The sequence below is a fragment of the Juglans microcarpa x Juglans regia genome, chromosome 2D, assembly GCF_004785595.1.
Source record: "Juglans microcarpa x Juglans regia isolate MS1-56 chromosome 2D, Jm3101_v1.0, whole genome shotgun sequence".
Lineage (NCBI taxonomy): Eukaryota > Viridiplantae > Streptophyta > Magnoliopsida > Fagales > Juglandaceae > Juglans > Juglans microcarpa x Juglans regia.
In genome coordinates, this window is record NC_054596.1 from 6,916,284 (window position 1) to 6,932,501 (window position 16,218).

At 35.7% G+C, this 16,218-nt stretch overlaps 3 protein-coding genes across 6 annotated transcripts; 1 reads left to right on the top strand and 2 right to left on the bottom strand.

Moving 5' to 3' along the window:
* Nucleotides 1–628: 628 nt before the first annotated feature.
* On the bottom strand, nt 629–3,607 carry LOC121248213 (uncharacterized protein YwbO-like). 2 transcript variants are annotated; one of them, XM_041146610.1, is made up of 8 exons: nt 3,473–3,607; nt 2,385–2,555; nt 2,195–2,314; nt 2,046–2,089; nt 1,801–1,926; nt 1,157–1,241; nt 948–1,004; nt 629–864 (listed from the first exon to the last, which is right to left on the bottom strand). In XM_041146610.1, exons 2-8 carry the CDS (start codon nt 2,532–2,534, stop codon nt 784–786), a joined length of 663 nt encoding a protein of 220 aa, XP_041002544.1. In that variant the 5' UTR covers nt 2,535–2,555; nt 3,473–3,607; the 3' UTR covers nt 629–783. The 2 variants fall into 2 exon arrangements, with proteins under 2 accessions (XP_041002544.1, XP_041002545.1); XM_041146611.1 differs by lacking the exon at nt 3,473–3,607 and adding an exon at nt 2,896–3,035.
* A 1,206-nt stretch (nt 3,608–4,813) lies between these two features.
* LOC121248211 (uncharacterized protein YwbO-like) lies at nt 4,814–8,165 on the bottom strand. 2 transcript variants are annotated; one of them, XM_041146602.1, is made up of 8 exons: nt 8,016–8,165; nt 6,772–6,939; nt 6,567–6,686; nt 6,403–6,446; nt 6,164–6,289; nt 5,598–5,682; nt 5,168–5,224; nt 4,814–5,074 (listed from the first exon to the last, which is right to left on the bottom strand). In XM_041146602.1, exons 1-8 carry the CDS (start codon nt 8,088–8,090, stop codon nt 5,024–5,026), a joined length of 726 nt encoding a protein of 241 aa, XP_041002536.1. In that variant the 5' UTR covers nt 8,091–8,165; the 3' UTR covers nt 4,814–5,023. The 2 variants fall into 2 exon arrangements, with proteins under 2 accessions (XP_041002536.1, XP_041002537.1); XM_041146603.1 differs by having other exon boundaries at nt 6,772–6,928; nt 8,016–8,159.
* A 1,126-nt stretch (nt 8,166–9,291) lies between these two features.
* Nucleotides 9,292–15,737, top strand: LOC121248214 (ultraviolet-B receptor UVR8). 2 transcript variants are annotated; one of them, XM_041146613.1, is made up of 9 exons: nt 9,292–9,526; nt 10,085–10,356; nt 10,668–10,861; nt 10,958–11,005; nt 12,198–12,270; nt 12,511–12,682; nt 13,509–13,940; nt 14,019–14,210; nt 15,489–15,737. In XM_041146613.1, exons 2-9 carry the CDS (start codon nt 10,104–10,106, stop codon nt 15,535–15,537), a joined length of 1,413 nt encoding a protein of 470 aa, XP_041002547.1. In that variant the 5' UTR covers nt 9,292–9,526; nt 10,085–10,103; the 3' UTR covers nt 15,538–15,737. The 2 variants fall into 2 exon arrangements, with proteins under 2 accessions (XP_041002547.1, XP_041002546.1); XM_041146612.1 differs by having other exon boundaries at nt 9,293–9,526; nt 10,096–10,356.
* Nucleotides 15,738–16,218: the final 481 nt, after the last annotated feature.

The window sequence follows — 16,218 nt, forward strand, 5'->3', positions numbered from 1 at the left end:
TTAGCGGCCTGGGAGCTCGCCCCATGTGTTCAATGGGTGGGTATGTTTAAGCACCAAGAGGTGGGAAAAGAAACCATGGCAATCATTTTGTGGGAGACGGACGAGCTAGAAAATGTGAAGGATTCTTACACAGCTCACAAAAACTCCGAATCACTACTGGGTCAGTGATAGGGGTTTGGGGAGCAGTTTTCTACCAGATGTAAAAGGATATGGTACCCTATATAACTGCAATCTTTTTCGATAATGAATGCCAACTCTGAGGGGAGGGGCTATTTCCTCTGGTTCTGTTTTTCATCGCAATCCAAACCATTAATAAACGAAGTGGAGAACTAAAACAGAGCATTCGCACCAGTTCAAAATATCCATCTCATGGCATTTGTAGAAACAAAAAGCGTAACACGCGAAATCATCACTTGTCTCAAAAATTTAAACTAATAGGAATAAGAAGAGATTGATTTTATTATTTAATTTATAACTTAACACTCCCTCACGTGTGTGTGAGACTTTCCTTCAATGAGTGATTAACACATGAAATATTTAATTGAATAAAATAGAGTCTAGAGTAAGGTTTAAATTTAAAATTTCTGCTCTGATATCACGTGAATTCATCACTTATTTTAAAAGTTTAAACAAATAAGAAGAGATATATTTTATTATTTAATTTATATCTCTTATCATAGGAACCAAAGCCAGTCAACATGACAAGACAATCATGATAATATAGCAGGCAAATTTGTTTCCTTTATTTGAACTGAAATAGAAGCTTTGAAACCCGAGGTTCTCTCAAATAGCAGCAGCTTGTTGGAAAGCTCTCTGGAGGACCTCAGGGGGTTGGGCACCACTCAGCTTCTGGGTTCCATTAATCTGTCAAAGAAAGCAATGGGATCATTGGGTAGTATTATACAGAACAATTAACTTATCATAAAGCGTGAATTATTATCACCCACCACAAAGTAAGGGACTCCTGTCATGTTTGCTGAGTGCTTCTGGACCTCCTCTTTAACCTTAACAGACATAAAGAGCAAGGTCAGTTCCATAAAAACCATCAGAAGATAACTTCAACAGTTTAGAAACTTCAACAGTTTAGAAACTTGATTTGCTTTCAAAAGTAAAATTATTCTAGGCGGTGGAGCATAAGATTGGCAAAGAAAAAGACCTCCTTTAACCCATTGTTGGGATCTTCAAGAAACTCTGCTGCCCCTTCTATCCCGACTTGTTTTGCAGATTCCACAAGAAATTCCCTGAAAAAGTGTATGCTTGTTATTATCTTTTTTGCAAATACAATCAACTGGACTCCGATTTGTACACAAGTAAACAACATATGCTCGTTTCATAAGGAGGATGGTAAACCCCTTATTGAGTAACCCTGGTTAAGTGATCGCCGGACAAAGAATGCCTTTTGGTTTTAACTTTCCAAGCACGTCTCATAGATTTATAATTGTTAACTTGAGCTGCTACTAACATAAAGATATTATATAAAATAAATCTACGAATTGACGTAACTTTATAAAATCTGTTAGATTTACTTTATAATAAAAGTAACTTTACAATCTAACGTATCACATCAAGTCATATTAGTTTGTGAGTTTATTTTTATGTAATCACTTTGTGGCTAAAGTATTTTTCATGTCAAATTAAAAGAAGAGTAACTAGGTTAGTTACATAATGATATGGTATTTTTATTTGATAAATTTATGAGAAACAGCACAATTAAGAAGATACAAAAGATCAACATTTATTCGAAGGACCTAAATATTTAGAAAATGTGAAGGTCATTAAAAAAGTCAACCAAGTATTTACCGGTTACCAATGTATTTTCCCTGAGTGAAGTAGCCAAGGAACAGCTCCTCAATAAGTTTGTATTGCTTATCAATACCCTGCTCTGCAGCGAAATACATAAGCCTGTGGCTTTCTAGAGTATTTCCCCTGGCACATATTCAAGACAATGTTAGTTTGATCTCCCTTATATTAAGGTCTCTGCACAGACTCCTCACGATATATAAGGTTGTTCATAGATGAGCTTCAAAACCATTCTTTAAGCTTACGTGAGTCCTGACAGGTCGCATTCCAGCCCATGGCTTCTGAAAATCTGAAATTTTTGGATGGGTCATAATTACTTATTGTGCACAATAACCAGCAAATGCAATAACATGATTAATATGTATATAGGTGGTTCAGAGAACTATTGGAAAACCTCTGACATCCGAGCTTGAATACTCTCGGCCCGAGATCCGAACCTTTTCCTGTAATACTCTCTCTTATTGATGCCTTCTTTAGGGGCAGCAGGATCGAGTTGAAATGGATGAAATCTAATCTGCAAATTGATAAAAGATAAGTGACGAACACCACACACCCACACTTAGAGAGAGAGAGAGAGAAAGAACCTCAAAGTCATATTGATCCTTAGATGCAGCTATAGCTTTGTCAAGATTTCTTTTGCCCACAAAGCACCACGGGCACACAGTGTCAGAAGTTACATCAATTTTTATAAGCTTTTTCGCAGCATTGTTTCCAACTGAGTCTGACTCAGACATGATTCCTTTGTATCAAGCTTTCTGCAATATAACCATCGAGTAAGATTTGAGGCCAGTGATGGACAGTAGTAGTTTCTCTTCTTCACATGTTTTAAATGTGAAGATACTCAGCACATTCTCTTAGAGAGTTATTAAATGAAGAAGATACAAGCTTTCTGCAATATGACCATCGAATCATATTTGAATCCATGGTGTACAGTAGTTTTTTCTACTTCACATGTTGTAACCAAAGATCCTCAACGCCTTCAATCAGAGAGTTATTAAATGAAGAAAACCACGTTATGCATATATGTCCTTTTGAGTTGGCAATCCTGGATGAAAATAAAGCTAGGTGCATTTAATGCGCTAGCTAGCTACATATATCCAAATTGTAACCATTTGAGGTTGTAGGTCAATCAATCCTGCACATTCAGCTCAAGCAAGAGCCCCCCACTTTTTGCACTTAAATTACTACTGATGGTACTGATACATCTGTCCCAACTCAACCTAACTTTACCCAGCTCAAGCAAGGTGTCCTGGTAGTTACCTGGAGAACAGTACTCTTTAGTTATTAAGTCTAATCATGACAAAGATCAATGGAGGCTGATCCTATTAAATGATCACTTGAGAACTCATGATCACTACAATGTGTCATTTCCATTCTCAGTTATTAATTTCACAGAAAATCCAGTGGGGGAAAAACTCTCTCTAAGATTGAAGCAGAAAGTTGCATTGCTGGAAATCGTCATTGTATGAGAAAGATCTCCTGAAAATTAAGACTGAAGCCTTCGAGTAACACTTATATAATCCCAGCTACTCTAATCAGATTTGTCAATGTGATAAAAAGAAACAGACAATGATCATCAAAATTTCGTGTCTGTGACAATTTAGCACCTACAAAGACAGTTAACTAAGCTTACCGTAAAAATAAATCTCACAGGGCAGAGTCATCAAATCACCTGTTAAAGATGTGAAGCTGGGGGACTTGTGTGGAAACACCAAATGCAGTGCCAGTGTGATGTTGAACACGTTCGTTTTATGACCGATGACCACCTACACCCAGTGGGTTGTTGAACACGTTTATGACTGTTTGGTTAGAAACATCGCATCACCTACCACCACCAACCAAAAAAAAAAAAAAATTGATACTTTAGGCATGTTTTAAATAAGAAGTATTTTTGTACTTATAAAAGTAACCTCATTTTATAAAAATGTTATCATTTTAAAATATAGTTGTGAAATGCATTGTGAAAAATATTATATGGATATCATTATTCTTGTAAATATTAAAAAAAATGTAGTTTTGTTTGTCATGGAAAGATGGATATAAAACAAACTCAATGTTGTTGCATTCTGACCTGGTATTTACTGGATTGGCTTCTTTAGGTGATTGTATTCTATGAAACAACGTAATTTTGATTGGAAGGTTTGGGTTTTGGAGGAAGCTAAAGGAAAGAGAACCAAAAAATTTACACGTTGCTAAAACCGCAGGCTAATTTAATGTCCCTTGATGTGAGTATATTCGAATTTGTTTTCACATACTTTGCGCGTACAAGAGAGGCCTTGGAGTACTGGTTGGCAAGGAAAAGAAGACCAACCTATTTGCACCAGTGCACATTGCTTCAGCCTCGTATGGTTATACAAATAAAATAGATGTTGAAAATTGAATAAAATATTATTAAAATATTATTTTTTTTAAAATATTTTTGTTTTGAGATTTAAAAAAGTTGAATTGTTTATTATATTTTATGTAAAAATCTGAAAAAATTATAATGATTATAAGAAATGATATGAGATAATTTGAAATGTGTAACCAGGCCATGTTGCTACGAGCTCCTGAGGTGCATGTGCTTATCCTCCTTAGTGCTTATTGCTGGTGCATCTCATACCCTCTGTATTCTTTCCCGTTCTTCTTAGATATAGATTTAGGCTGTGTTTAGATGTTGAATTGAATTTAGTTAAATTGAGTTGAGATGATAAAATATTATTAGAATATTATTTTTTAATATTATTATTATTTTAGAATTTAAAAAAGTTGAATTATTTATTATATTTTGGATTAAGATTTGAAAAAGTTATAATGATGAGTTGAGAGGAGTTGAGTTATCAAACAAAGCCGTGTGCAGGTGTTTGGGAGCAATTTGATGATATAATAACCAAAGAGATCTTGCCCTTTATTGCTTTACATATTTCATAACTCCAATCTTTTTCCAACAAAGGAACTCAACTTCTTTTTTTTTTTTTTTTTTTTTGGGGGGGGGGGGGGGACCAGTATGCACATCACTAATAAACAAAGTCACTAGAAAAAAGCATTCACCCCAGTTTTAAACAAACGTGTCATGGTAATGCTACATAAGCCATAATAGAGGATCGATAAGTCGATCAACGAGAGATACACACCATAATATTAAGGCAGGCAAATATGCTGAGGCCTTTATTTTATCAACCGATATATAATCTTTAAATATAACATTTCAGGTTCTCTTAGTTAGCAGCTACTTGAAAAGCTCTCAGCAGAACCTCAGGGGTTGGGCACCACTCAGCTTCTGGATTCCATTAATCTGTCAAAGAAATCAATGGGGTGAATGCACCTGATTGGGGTAATCGTACAGAACATCTGTTTCATAAATAATTTGTGAATTATTATCACCCACCACAAAATATGGGACTCCTGTAACGTTTTCTGAGTACTTCTGGAGCTCCTCATTAACCTTATCAGACACAATAGCAGGGTTAGTTCCATAAAAACATCGGAAGAGAACTGTAGCGTGATCTATTCCCAAGTATATAATTGGGAAAGAAATAGAGTTTGAAACTTCTTCACCACTGGGACAGGTTTGATAGTTGCAGAATTCAAATTTTAGCACGTTCTTAGCCTGCCTGGAAACCAAAAGGAGCATCATAGAAAAATATTTAAATGATGCTCCAATTGATTGCCAATGTAGCTGAGGAAAAAAATCTGTTACTCTAGAACCATGACTTCAACAGTTGAACCCTCATTCGCTATCAGAAGCGAAATTTCATTTTCTCCTGCTGTATCAGATTCATAACCAATTGGAGCATATGAATTAAAAAAGAGAAAACCTCTTTTAACCCATTATTAGGGTCTTCAAGAAACTCTGCTGCACCTTCTATCCCAACCTTTTTTGCAGATTCCACGAGAAATTCCCTGCAATCACTGATGCTTTTCAGTATCTGATGTAAGAGGTGCAAGTAAGATCAACTCGACCCCAGTACACATAAAAGTAAAGGACACAAGGCCTGTTTCACTGGAGGGTGGTATACCCCATATTGGGTAACACTGGCAAGTAACAAATAACACCAGGCAAATCAGGCTAAGTGATAGCACGCCAAGAGTGCTTTTCCAGTTGTGTTTTAACTTTCCTGGAAGGTTGCCTAATCCTTGTGGGGGCTTTCATTAACTTTTTGTATTCAGTTTGACACGGAACAATTACTACTTTAGTTTTTTATAAGCAGCATAGGTAAAAAAAAAAAATACATAAGCATGCGACTATCCGGAGTATTTATGTAGAACCAGAATCTGTAAGAAAATAAATGTTAAGTACAGCTCACAAGAAACTATAATTTATTGAAAGGAACTAAACATTTAGAAAATATAAAGGTCATGAAAAAGTTACCACAGTATTTACCGGTCACCAATGTATTTCCCCTGAGTGAAGTAGCCAAAGGACAGCTCCTCCATAAGATTGTGTTGCTTATCAAGGCCCTGTTGGGCAGCAAAATACATAAGCCTGTGGCTTTCTAGAGTATTTCCCCTGTCCATATTTAAGACAATGTTGTGGAATCTTCATTAGATTAAAGTCTCTTCATAGCTTTCCTCACTTTATGTAAGTTTATCCACAGATGTAAAACCATTCTTTAAGCTTACGTGAGTCCCGACAGGTTGTAATCCAGTCCATGGCTCCTAAAAACCTGAAATGTTTGGGCGGTTGTAGTGAATTATTGTGTACAATCATGAGCCAAATCAAAGTAAATGAATACCCATAATACAATTATCAAGTATGTAGGTGGTTCAGGGCATTATTGGAAGACCTCTGACATCCGAGCTTCCATACTCTCAGATTGAGATCCAAACTTTGTACGGTAATACTCTCTCTTGTTGATGCCTTCTTTAGGGGCAGAAGGATTAAGTTGAAATGGATGCCATCTAACCTGCAAATTCGGTTGCTAAAACATAAGAGCGGAACTGGAGAGAGAGAGAGAGAGAGAGAGAGAGAGAGAGAGAGAGAGAGAGAACCTGAAAGTCATATTGATCCTTAGATGCAGCTATAGCTTTGTCAAGATTTCTTTTGCCCATGAAGCACCATGGGCACACAGTGTCCGAGCTGATATCGATTTTTATAAGCTTTTTCTCAGTATTGTTTCCAACTGAGTCAGACATGATCTCTCTGTATCTGCAAGCTTTCTAAAATACATATGTTGGATTCAAATCTAGCGAAGTACAATAGGTGTTCTTCACTTGTTATAATTCAAGATACTCAACACTGACTGGAGAGTCATTCAATTTATAATTCCATATCATACACATATGTCAACTTCAGTTAGAACTCCTGGATTAAAAAAATCCAGGCGCATTATTTTGTGCCCTAGCCTGTTATCTTAGCACATCCGAGTTTTAACTGGTTGATTATTTCAATAAAATACTGCAAATTCATGTCAAGCAAGACCCCTTTTCTGCTGTGAGAATGAGTGTGATGGAAGTTTGCACAAAATTGCTACTGGTGTACCAATACTTCAGTCCTAACTATACCAGCTTCTAAGCCATCCTGAAGCTACCCTAAGAACAGGACTTACTAGTTGTATGGCCTAGTGCAAAGACCAAGGAAGCTGCACACTATTAACATGTCTGAAGGCTTCAAAGAACCCTCATCTAATCTCAGCTATTCTAAGCAGACTTGAGAGCGTAGTAGAAGGGGAAAAAAGGTACAAATCACCAAAAATTACATTGTCGGAGAAGTTAACACCAACAAAAACAGCTAAGAGCTAATCCGGAAAATCACGTAGGGGATTTGACAAGGCGGAGTCATCAAATTCACCGCTTCACAAAGGGTTTAGGCTTTTCATTCATTTTTTTCGCCTTAAACTCGCCCACCCCCAGCCCTGCTGGCGCCAATATTTACCCATATACACGTAATGAAAAAGAAAACAGAAAAAACATAGGGGTTGCAAAAGGGTTTGCTTCTTCCCATGAAACAACACAGAAATTCCACGAATTTCACCCCTATGGCAAAAAAAAAAAAAAAAAAAAAAAAAGAAGAAGAAGAAAATACCTACTTACTTTTAAACAGAGATAATAGTAAACGCCGGAAAAGCGAAATTTGAACAGGCAAGCAACAAACAAATAGTCATGAAGACGAAGACAACCTTGGTAGGTAAAACACCGGAAAATTAAAAAGGGTACAGAGAAATCAAGCGTGGAGACACCAAAAGCAGAATCAGAAACCCATTACGTGGGTTGGTTTGGGAAGGAAGAGAAATTACCTGGAAAAGGTGAGAAACTGGGGCTTTGCCTAGAGACACCGAACGCAGTGCAGTTGGGATGTTGAATACGTTCATCTTATAACTTACGACCGTTTTGGCTTAGGAAAAAAACGAACATAGGACCTTTTCGATTCTACGCATCAACTACCACCGAAAATAACCTCCCAAAAATACAGAAAAAGAGAAATACCGACTAATACAATTCTATTATTTTATTTTTAATAATGTTAAATAAAATCATTAATTATGTAATCACGATTTATTATTAAAACATTAATTATTTTATGCGAGTGTAATGTATATTTATTTATTTTTAAATAAGTACAATACTTATATATTCTATAACTGTAAATATAATTTATTAATTAAAATAATACTTATTTTATCTTTTTCTTTTTTATATAAAAAGAGACAGACTTAAGTTTTTAGAGATGAGAATGTAAGAAGAGAACAAATGAGACTGATAAATAAGGATCACTGTAGAATAGAAGCTTAATTGAAATGCAGATAATTTCATAATCTGAAAAAAATATTATAAAAAATATCTTACAAATTAAAATAACTTGATACGAGCTAATTTTATTTTACAAAAAAATATTGTACGATTTGTCTGTTTATAAATTAATTTTTTTAATTTTTCATTGATAAAGTAATTTTCCAATTCGTTTTTTTTTTCTTTTTTTTCTCAAAAGGTAACTTTGCTTTGTGTTTTGGTTCTACTATAAAAATAGTTGTTTAACATGTAATATGTCACGCTATTATATCTAATGATATATTAACACAAATCTAAAGGAATTATCAATTTTATTTGATCACCTCCAACCAAAGGTCCGGCTAAAAACTCAAAAATAACTTATTATTTTTTTTCAAATCAGTGTTAGAGTAAATATAATAAAGTATTTACATAATATAATTTAATTTTAAAAAGAAAATTACATCTTATATCTTATAAAAAATACTTTTATACCTTATAAAAATACTCAATACTCTATGAAAAAATTATAAGTGTCGAGTGTAAGAATAAATAGTGATTGATGCATATTAAATTTCTTTTAAAAATAAATTTTAAAATTTAAAACGTATCAATTAAATATTATAACTTAAATGATGTAGATAATATATTTTGCACAAGACATGTGAATAGAATAAAATTTATTTATGAATGAAAAATCAAACTTTTAATAGAATATATCGTTAAAACTTGAAAGTCTATTAACTACTGTTCAATTACAAGTTGGTCATACCACGTGAAAAAAAAAAAAAAAAAAAAAAAAAACATAAAAGATTGCAATATCTGACCGGTTTTTCAGGTCTAGAAGATTCTTCTCCATCAAGGAGGGGAGGCTTTTGGGTCCTTGAGCCATTGCCGGAGATACGCAGCCAAGTATGCCCTAACTGCCACTTTGTCGGACCAACCACCTCATTTCTACCTTCCCGCAAATCTTTCACGATCTCAAGTTTCCTCTTCTTTTGAGGAATTGATTGAATTCCAACCTATTCTTCATATTCAGGTGCGTCCTTTCTTTTCTCAATTCATCCCACCTCCCCCCCCCATTTCTGCTATAATACTAACTGCTCATGGTTATGCCTTTCCGAAACATTATCCACACGCTTTTCCCGACTTCGGAACTGAGATTTCCTGGTTTTGTTAATTACCCAAAAAGTTTTGCTTTATCTTGTTGAATCATTCATGTCGTATGCTAATTTCTACCTTGCACTCCATTTGGTTGCTTATTTTGGTTTTCTCATTGGACCCAGAATGAGGAGCCTCATCCAGCTATCCCAAATATCTGGTTTTATCTTTTAGTTGAATCTACGATTTCCTGGAAAATCACCACATAAAACATCACTTTTCTCATTTGACTTATCTTTTCCTCCGAAGTTTTACTCCACTACCCAACAGAGTATATTACCTTGAAAATTTTCTTCTCTGTTGTTTAAACATTGACGAAGTCTCGAGTTTCAAGCCGAAATTCTGCTCTGAGCGATCTTTTTTCCTTTCGAAGAGTCTTTTTCCTAGGCATCAGAAACATCGTGTATGATAAATTGATCTGATTGATTTTTATTAGTTGGTTTTTAGGGATATAAATGGATATTAATGAAATTGTTGACACTACTCGACCCAAAAACCTCCCGACAAAGAGTGCAATTTATGTATGGGGCTATAATCAGTCCGGGCAGACGGGTAGGAAAGGCAAAGAGTGCCAGTTAAGGATCCCCAAGCAGCTTCCTCCCGAGCTTTTTGGGTGCCCGGCTGGTGTCAATTCGCGCTGGTTGGATGTTGCTTGTGGTCGTGAGCATACTGCGGCAGTGGCCTCTGATGGGTCACTTTTCACATGGGGTACAGTCCGTTTACCCCCTATGCGTCCCCTGTATATATATTTATATATATTTTTTTTCTATAATTTGTATGATTTGATTTTTTTTGTCATGTGATATCTCTAAAATTTTATGGAAAAAAAATATGCACAAGAGCTGTTGAATGCATATCATTAGGTTTTATTCTTGATTATAGTGGGTTTTACTAATTATTGGGAATGGCTTTTTTTTTTTGGCTGTCTATAGTAGCAGCTATATATAACGTCATATTGAAAATGTAGCATGCTGTACAACATAAATGAGCCAGAATCATAAATGTGTGAGATTGACCAGGGGCTAATGGCTTTGGTCAATTGGGAGATGGAACTGAGGAGCCAAGGAAGCACCCTAAGAAAGTTAAACAATTGCAGACAGAGTTTGTGAAATCTGTATCTTGTGGAGCACATTGTACTGCTTGTATAACTGACACTCGTGAAACTGATGGAACCATCTCAAAAAGTAGGCTCTGGGTTTGGGGCCAGAACCAGGTACTGTTTTTAATTCTTTCAGCATCCTCTTTTTAACAACTTGATCTTTGACAAATAATATTCCGCATGTTTACATTATTCTGCTTCTCCTTACAGGGATCAAATTTTCCTCGCTTATATTGGGGGGCCTTTACTCCTAATACGGTATGCTATATTTCTTTTGTTAAGTTTGATTTTATGTAAATTATTCAAGCTTTTGTTTTGGTCGAGGTGGGTCAAAATTGTTGATTTTTGTGTTTCTGATACTACAAAATTTATCTATTTAACTTATTGTCAAAAGAAAAGCAAGAAAGAAAATTAGGCAGATCATGAATTTTTATGTGAAGCAAATTTTCAAGGTAATTAGAAATGGTGTGAGATAGAAGACACAACCTATGTTTAATCAAGTGTAGTAACTTTTTGTTGTATGCATGGATAGAAGACAGAACCTATGTTTAATTGAGTCCTGATCCTGGTATGTTAACTAAGTAACATAGACGTATGCACTCATGAGAAGAAGAATAATAAAGAGAATAATGCTAAGTCTCCATTCCATCAACATAATAAATCCTAAAACATAATCTTTTCCATTCTAAAGACCATGGAATGTTTTTAGTCTCTGATGGAGTAGAAATGCAGACCTGCAAAAGGTGAAAGATAAATTCTCAACTCTTGCAAATGAAAGGCTAGTCCTTACTGGTTGACATAAGTATATTTATTTGTGCCTATACTTTTATGATATTTCTAAAGGTGAATGTTCTGTTGCTAGTCTATATGCTGTCCAAAGAGAACTATTGCTGCTGACACTTCATGTATTTGTTTCTAGGTTTTTTTTTTTTTTTTAATAAGTAAAAAATATGTATTTTTTTCTAGGTATATAGCTGTTGCGTTATAATATGTAATTTTATCGTAGGCTAAAGGTCCCTGATTATAAGAGGCTAAGTGCAGACTAGAATGGAAAATGTTCTTCCTCCTTTGATTATATTGAAGAAATAACTCATGTATTTATAACCAATAAGCTACAAGTGTTTGGGGATTCAAATATATTACATAACGGAATGCTTATTTATAATTCAAAACTATTTGATCTGATCTGTTTGTTGATGAAATGGAGTCCGATGTCATGCGCTTTCTAGTGTATATCACAAACCTCATGTCCTAACACTGATGAACTCCATCTTTTGTTACATCACGTAAATCTGTTAGAAATAGATTTTTTCCAACAATCTAACAATTTTATTGATGTTCCTTCTAATCCACGTGTAAATTGTAATTTCTTGTCAAGCATTGGCCAGCCTGTGTATGAGTTTTTCTTGTTTATTTATCCTCAAGTCTGAATATATTACATTCGTAACAGATTATCCGCCAAGTGTCGTGTGGGGCAGTGCATGTGGTGGCCTTATCAGACGATGGCCTACTACAAGCATGGGGTAAAGTTTCTTCTAGAATCACGACTTACCATTATGTTAATAGAAGTATGTCAACCGAATGTAATTATTGCAACGCAAGCAGTTATGTGTGTATCTATTTATTCTTATGATATTTATGCTCATGGAAGTTTTTCTTGGTAACACGTTGATCATTTGATATAGGAATGGAAACTTGTGTTCGTACTCTAGTTTCCTGATTCTTACTAATTAGAATTTGTCGTTGATTTTTTGAAAAACCAGGTTACAATGAATATGGTCAGCTTGGCAGAGGTGTTACATGCGAAGGGCTACAGGGGGCTCGTATAATAAATGCTTATGCGAAGTTCCTTGATGAAGCTCCTGAGCTTGTAAGGATTACTGATGTGTCATGCGGGGAGTACCACACGGCAGCAATATCTGACAAAGGCGAGGTGTAAGTGAGCTGAAGCACTTTTTTAGGAGTTAAGTTCTAAATTTAAGCATGATAATTCTGGTTTTCAGCATGGCACATATCTCTCTGAAGGTCTGACAAAATCTTCAGATGGGCATCTCATGTCTAGCTGGGAGAAAGGATGCAATAGAAATGTGATGCATTTTGATTCAAGTCTCTGTCCCCTTAACTTGGTTGAAAGCTTAAGTTCAGTTTAGATGTTTAATTGCTCCGGCTACTAACTTATGGATTTGCATAAGTATTTGTATATGGTCGGAATGCTTCATATTATTAATTATTGTAATGTGCCTGTTCTATTAGTATATCCTCAGGTATTATTCTAGGTAAACATAGCATATACGTAAGTTATAAAATGTCACTATCTATTATGAAGTTATTTGGTTAGTATTACACCATATGATGCCAGAGGAAAAAAAATGTTGAATGAGTGATGTATGTGCCAATGCCCCTCCATAAGATCCATTACCATCCCCTATCTTAAGTTGTACAATATTTATAAATATGATATAAAAATGAACTCCAATCAGAAATATGATCATGACGGAGAATTAATTATAGCTTTAGGCTGGGAGGTGCATAAATAAATCTGTCGCCCACATGAATGCAGCTATTTTTTTTCTTTTTTTTTGTTCCAGTTCTCAGTTATGAAATTAAAATATTGGAGTTTTTAGTAGATAACAACAAGCTTTAGATAGAATTATTTCTTCAAAGCTATGCTGTATTGTTTCCTTTTTATTTTTTGGTACAACTGTCGAAGTTCAACTTCTTGAGAATTGTAACTCATGATAATTTTTTTTGCGCATCACAGCTATACTTGGGGCCTAGGAAATATGGGGCAACTTGGGCATAGTTCTCTCCAGTCCGGGGATAAAGAACTATTGCCGAGGAGAGTGGTTGCCCTTGATGGAATATTCATAAAGGTTGTCGCATGCGGTGGTGTACATACATGTGCTGTGACTCTGAAGGGAGCTCTTTATGCTTGGGGTGGTGGTCAAGTAGGGCAATTGGGCCTTGGTCCCCAAACTGGATTCTTTTCATGCGTTCCTAATGAATCTGAGACATTTTTTCGCAATATCCCTATTATGGTTGTTCCAAATGGGGTGCAACTTATTGCATGTGGACATTCACACACACTTATTTCCACCAGGGATGGAAGAATTCATGGATGGGGTTACAATAATTATGGTCAGGCAGCTAACGAGAAATCTACATACGCTTGGTATCCATCACCTGTTGATTGGTATGGTATAGCTAATCTAATGCTTAGTTTTTTGACAGTTGTATGTCCTCCTATGCTGATGAAAATTCTATGTTGCAGGTGTGTTGGGGAAGTGCGAAAAATAGCAGCTGGTGGTGGTCATTCAGCTGTGTTGACTGATGCTTGTTCCTTAAAAGAGTTGTGTGAGTTTAGGCTTGCAGATGGTGTCACTCTATTAAATGCTTCTGAGATCGAGGATGTTGCTTCCAGAACAGGATCAGATGCTTTAGCACGTCTCTGTGAAAAACTGAGGTATTGGCTCTTGTTTATGGCTTATAGATATCTGTTATGGCCTTTTGCTTGAGTATTTGGAAACTTAATGTCCCTTGAGGGAAATCCCTGGTTATTGCACACAGTTAATATCCGTTATCTTAAATCAATGATATCATAATTGAGAGACCTCAAGCCCCAAATTCGATTTTCTTAAAGCTCAACCGGGAGAAACTAACTTTGCAATTTTGGCTGTTCAGAGATTTGTAATGAAAAAATCATACACGCACAGATATAGTAAATAAAGAATGCATAAAAAATTTCTCTTTGCTTAGTCTGCACCTGAAAAATCCTCCTTTAGTGCTGTGTAGATAATTTATGTTATTTGAATAAAGAGATATTTAAATTTCTAGTTGAACTCGGTTGACATTTGTGACCTCACTCCCTCAGCAAAATGAAATGAAACCATTTTTCCCTCACAGAAGACACATGATTTCTTATAATGAAATATACTTAACAGACTTGTGAAGAAGAAGACGACCTATAATGAAATATATATATATATATATATATATATATTATGACAGGGGAACCACCCCACGGCAGAGCCCTTAGGACTCACCCATGGAACCTAAACCCTGGGGAGACCAGCATAGCAACCCACAGCAATGGCCTTCCACTTAAATTGCAGTTTGATCCAGGGGGAATAGAACTTGTGACATGGTGCTCATGCACACAAGTTCGCCCTTACCACTTGGGCTACCCACGGGTGGGTATGAAATATACTTGTACAGATTTGTTGATTATTTAACCTACTGGAACTACAAGTCTCAACTCTAATAATAAACACATTCCTTATAAAACCTGATACTAGATGGACTTGGATTCTAAGAAAATAACATAAAACACTCTGTAACTCCTAGAAACCTTTATACTCAACTCAATTACCAAAATAACCTTAACTTCTAGATATCACAGAGAATTACAAAAGGAAACATAACTTGTGAAGTAAGAACCCCAAATCGTAAAACTGTTTTAATCCTTGACTCATGACTGGACACTCAAAACCATACATGGCTTGCCATATTTGATATTGCAATTGAGAAAATAAAAAATCTTGGAATTTATAAAATTGCGAAGTAACATCAAATCAATCTTTAATAGCTGCATCAATGATTCAATATCCATTACTACCAGAAATGTGGCCTCTCAGACTGAGATTATGCAGCACTTTGGTCATTGGTCTGTGCTTGTTTTATTCTTCGCACTTGCATGGTTTAATAAGGTGTAGATGCACTGCTGACTTCTTTTTACTTGCAGGGAACATATGCTTGTTGGTGGTGACTGTGAACACGAAGATGATGAGTGAAGAAGCAATTGATTTAACTTCAAGATGGCTGATTATTTTGTCCTGTTGGTCTCTTTTATCACCAATTAGGTTAGAAGTGCAAACTCAAATACTGCTTGAAGTTTAGGAAATCTCGTCTAATATTAACATTACTTGTCATTCACTTGGTATGTATTTCTGATAGCGACAGGGATCAGAAATTGAAGTCAAGATTGATATTATTATTGGGACTTGAAACGTTTGTAATGGACTTGAAGTCAGAAATTGAACTCGTGAAATTTTACGGTTAATGGACTTGAAACGTTTGTAAAAAGGTTTTGAATGGCCATTTCTTTCTGTAGCTCGGTAAATTTAACTGCTTGGGAACTGCATTGCTGATTGAGCTGCTGTGCTTTGAGGTTTGGGTTTGCGCTTAGCTGGTTTCCAAGGTAGGAACCCATTTGCTCAAGCTGGGGGAGGATTTTGGCAGACCCTTATTGTAGATGGTTCTGCAGAGTGTAGAAGCTCCTTGTCTGGTAGAGTTTTTACTTCGAGTGAATGTAAAGTACTTCTTGACTGGTAGAGTTGGTCAAAATCTAGCTCATTGGCTAAAAAGGGGAGGGCAAGGGGGAAGTGGGCAATTGCCTTAATCCTGGTGACCTGCTCTATTTGAGCTTGCTCCAATTTTTTTGGGGCAACCTTAATAAATGGACAGGTGTCACC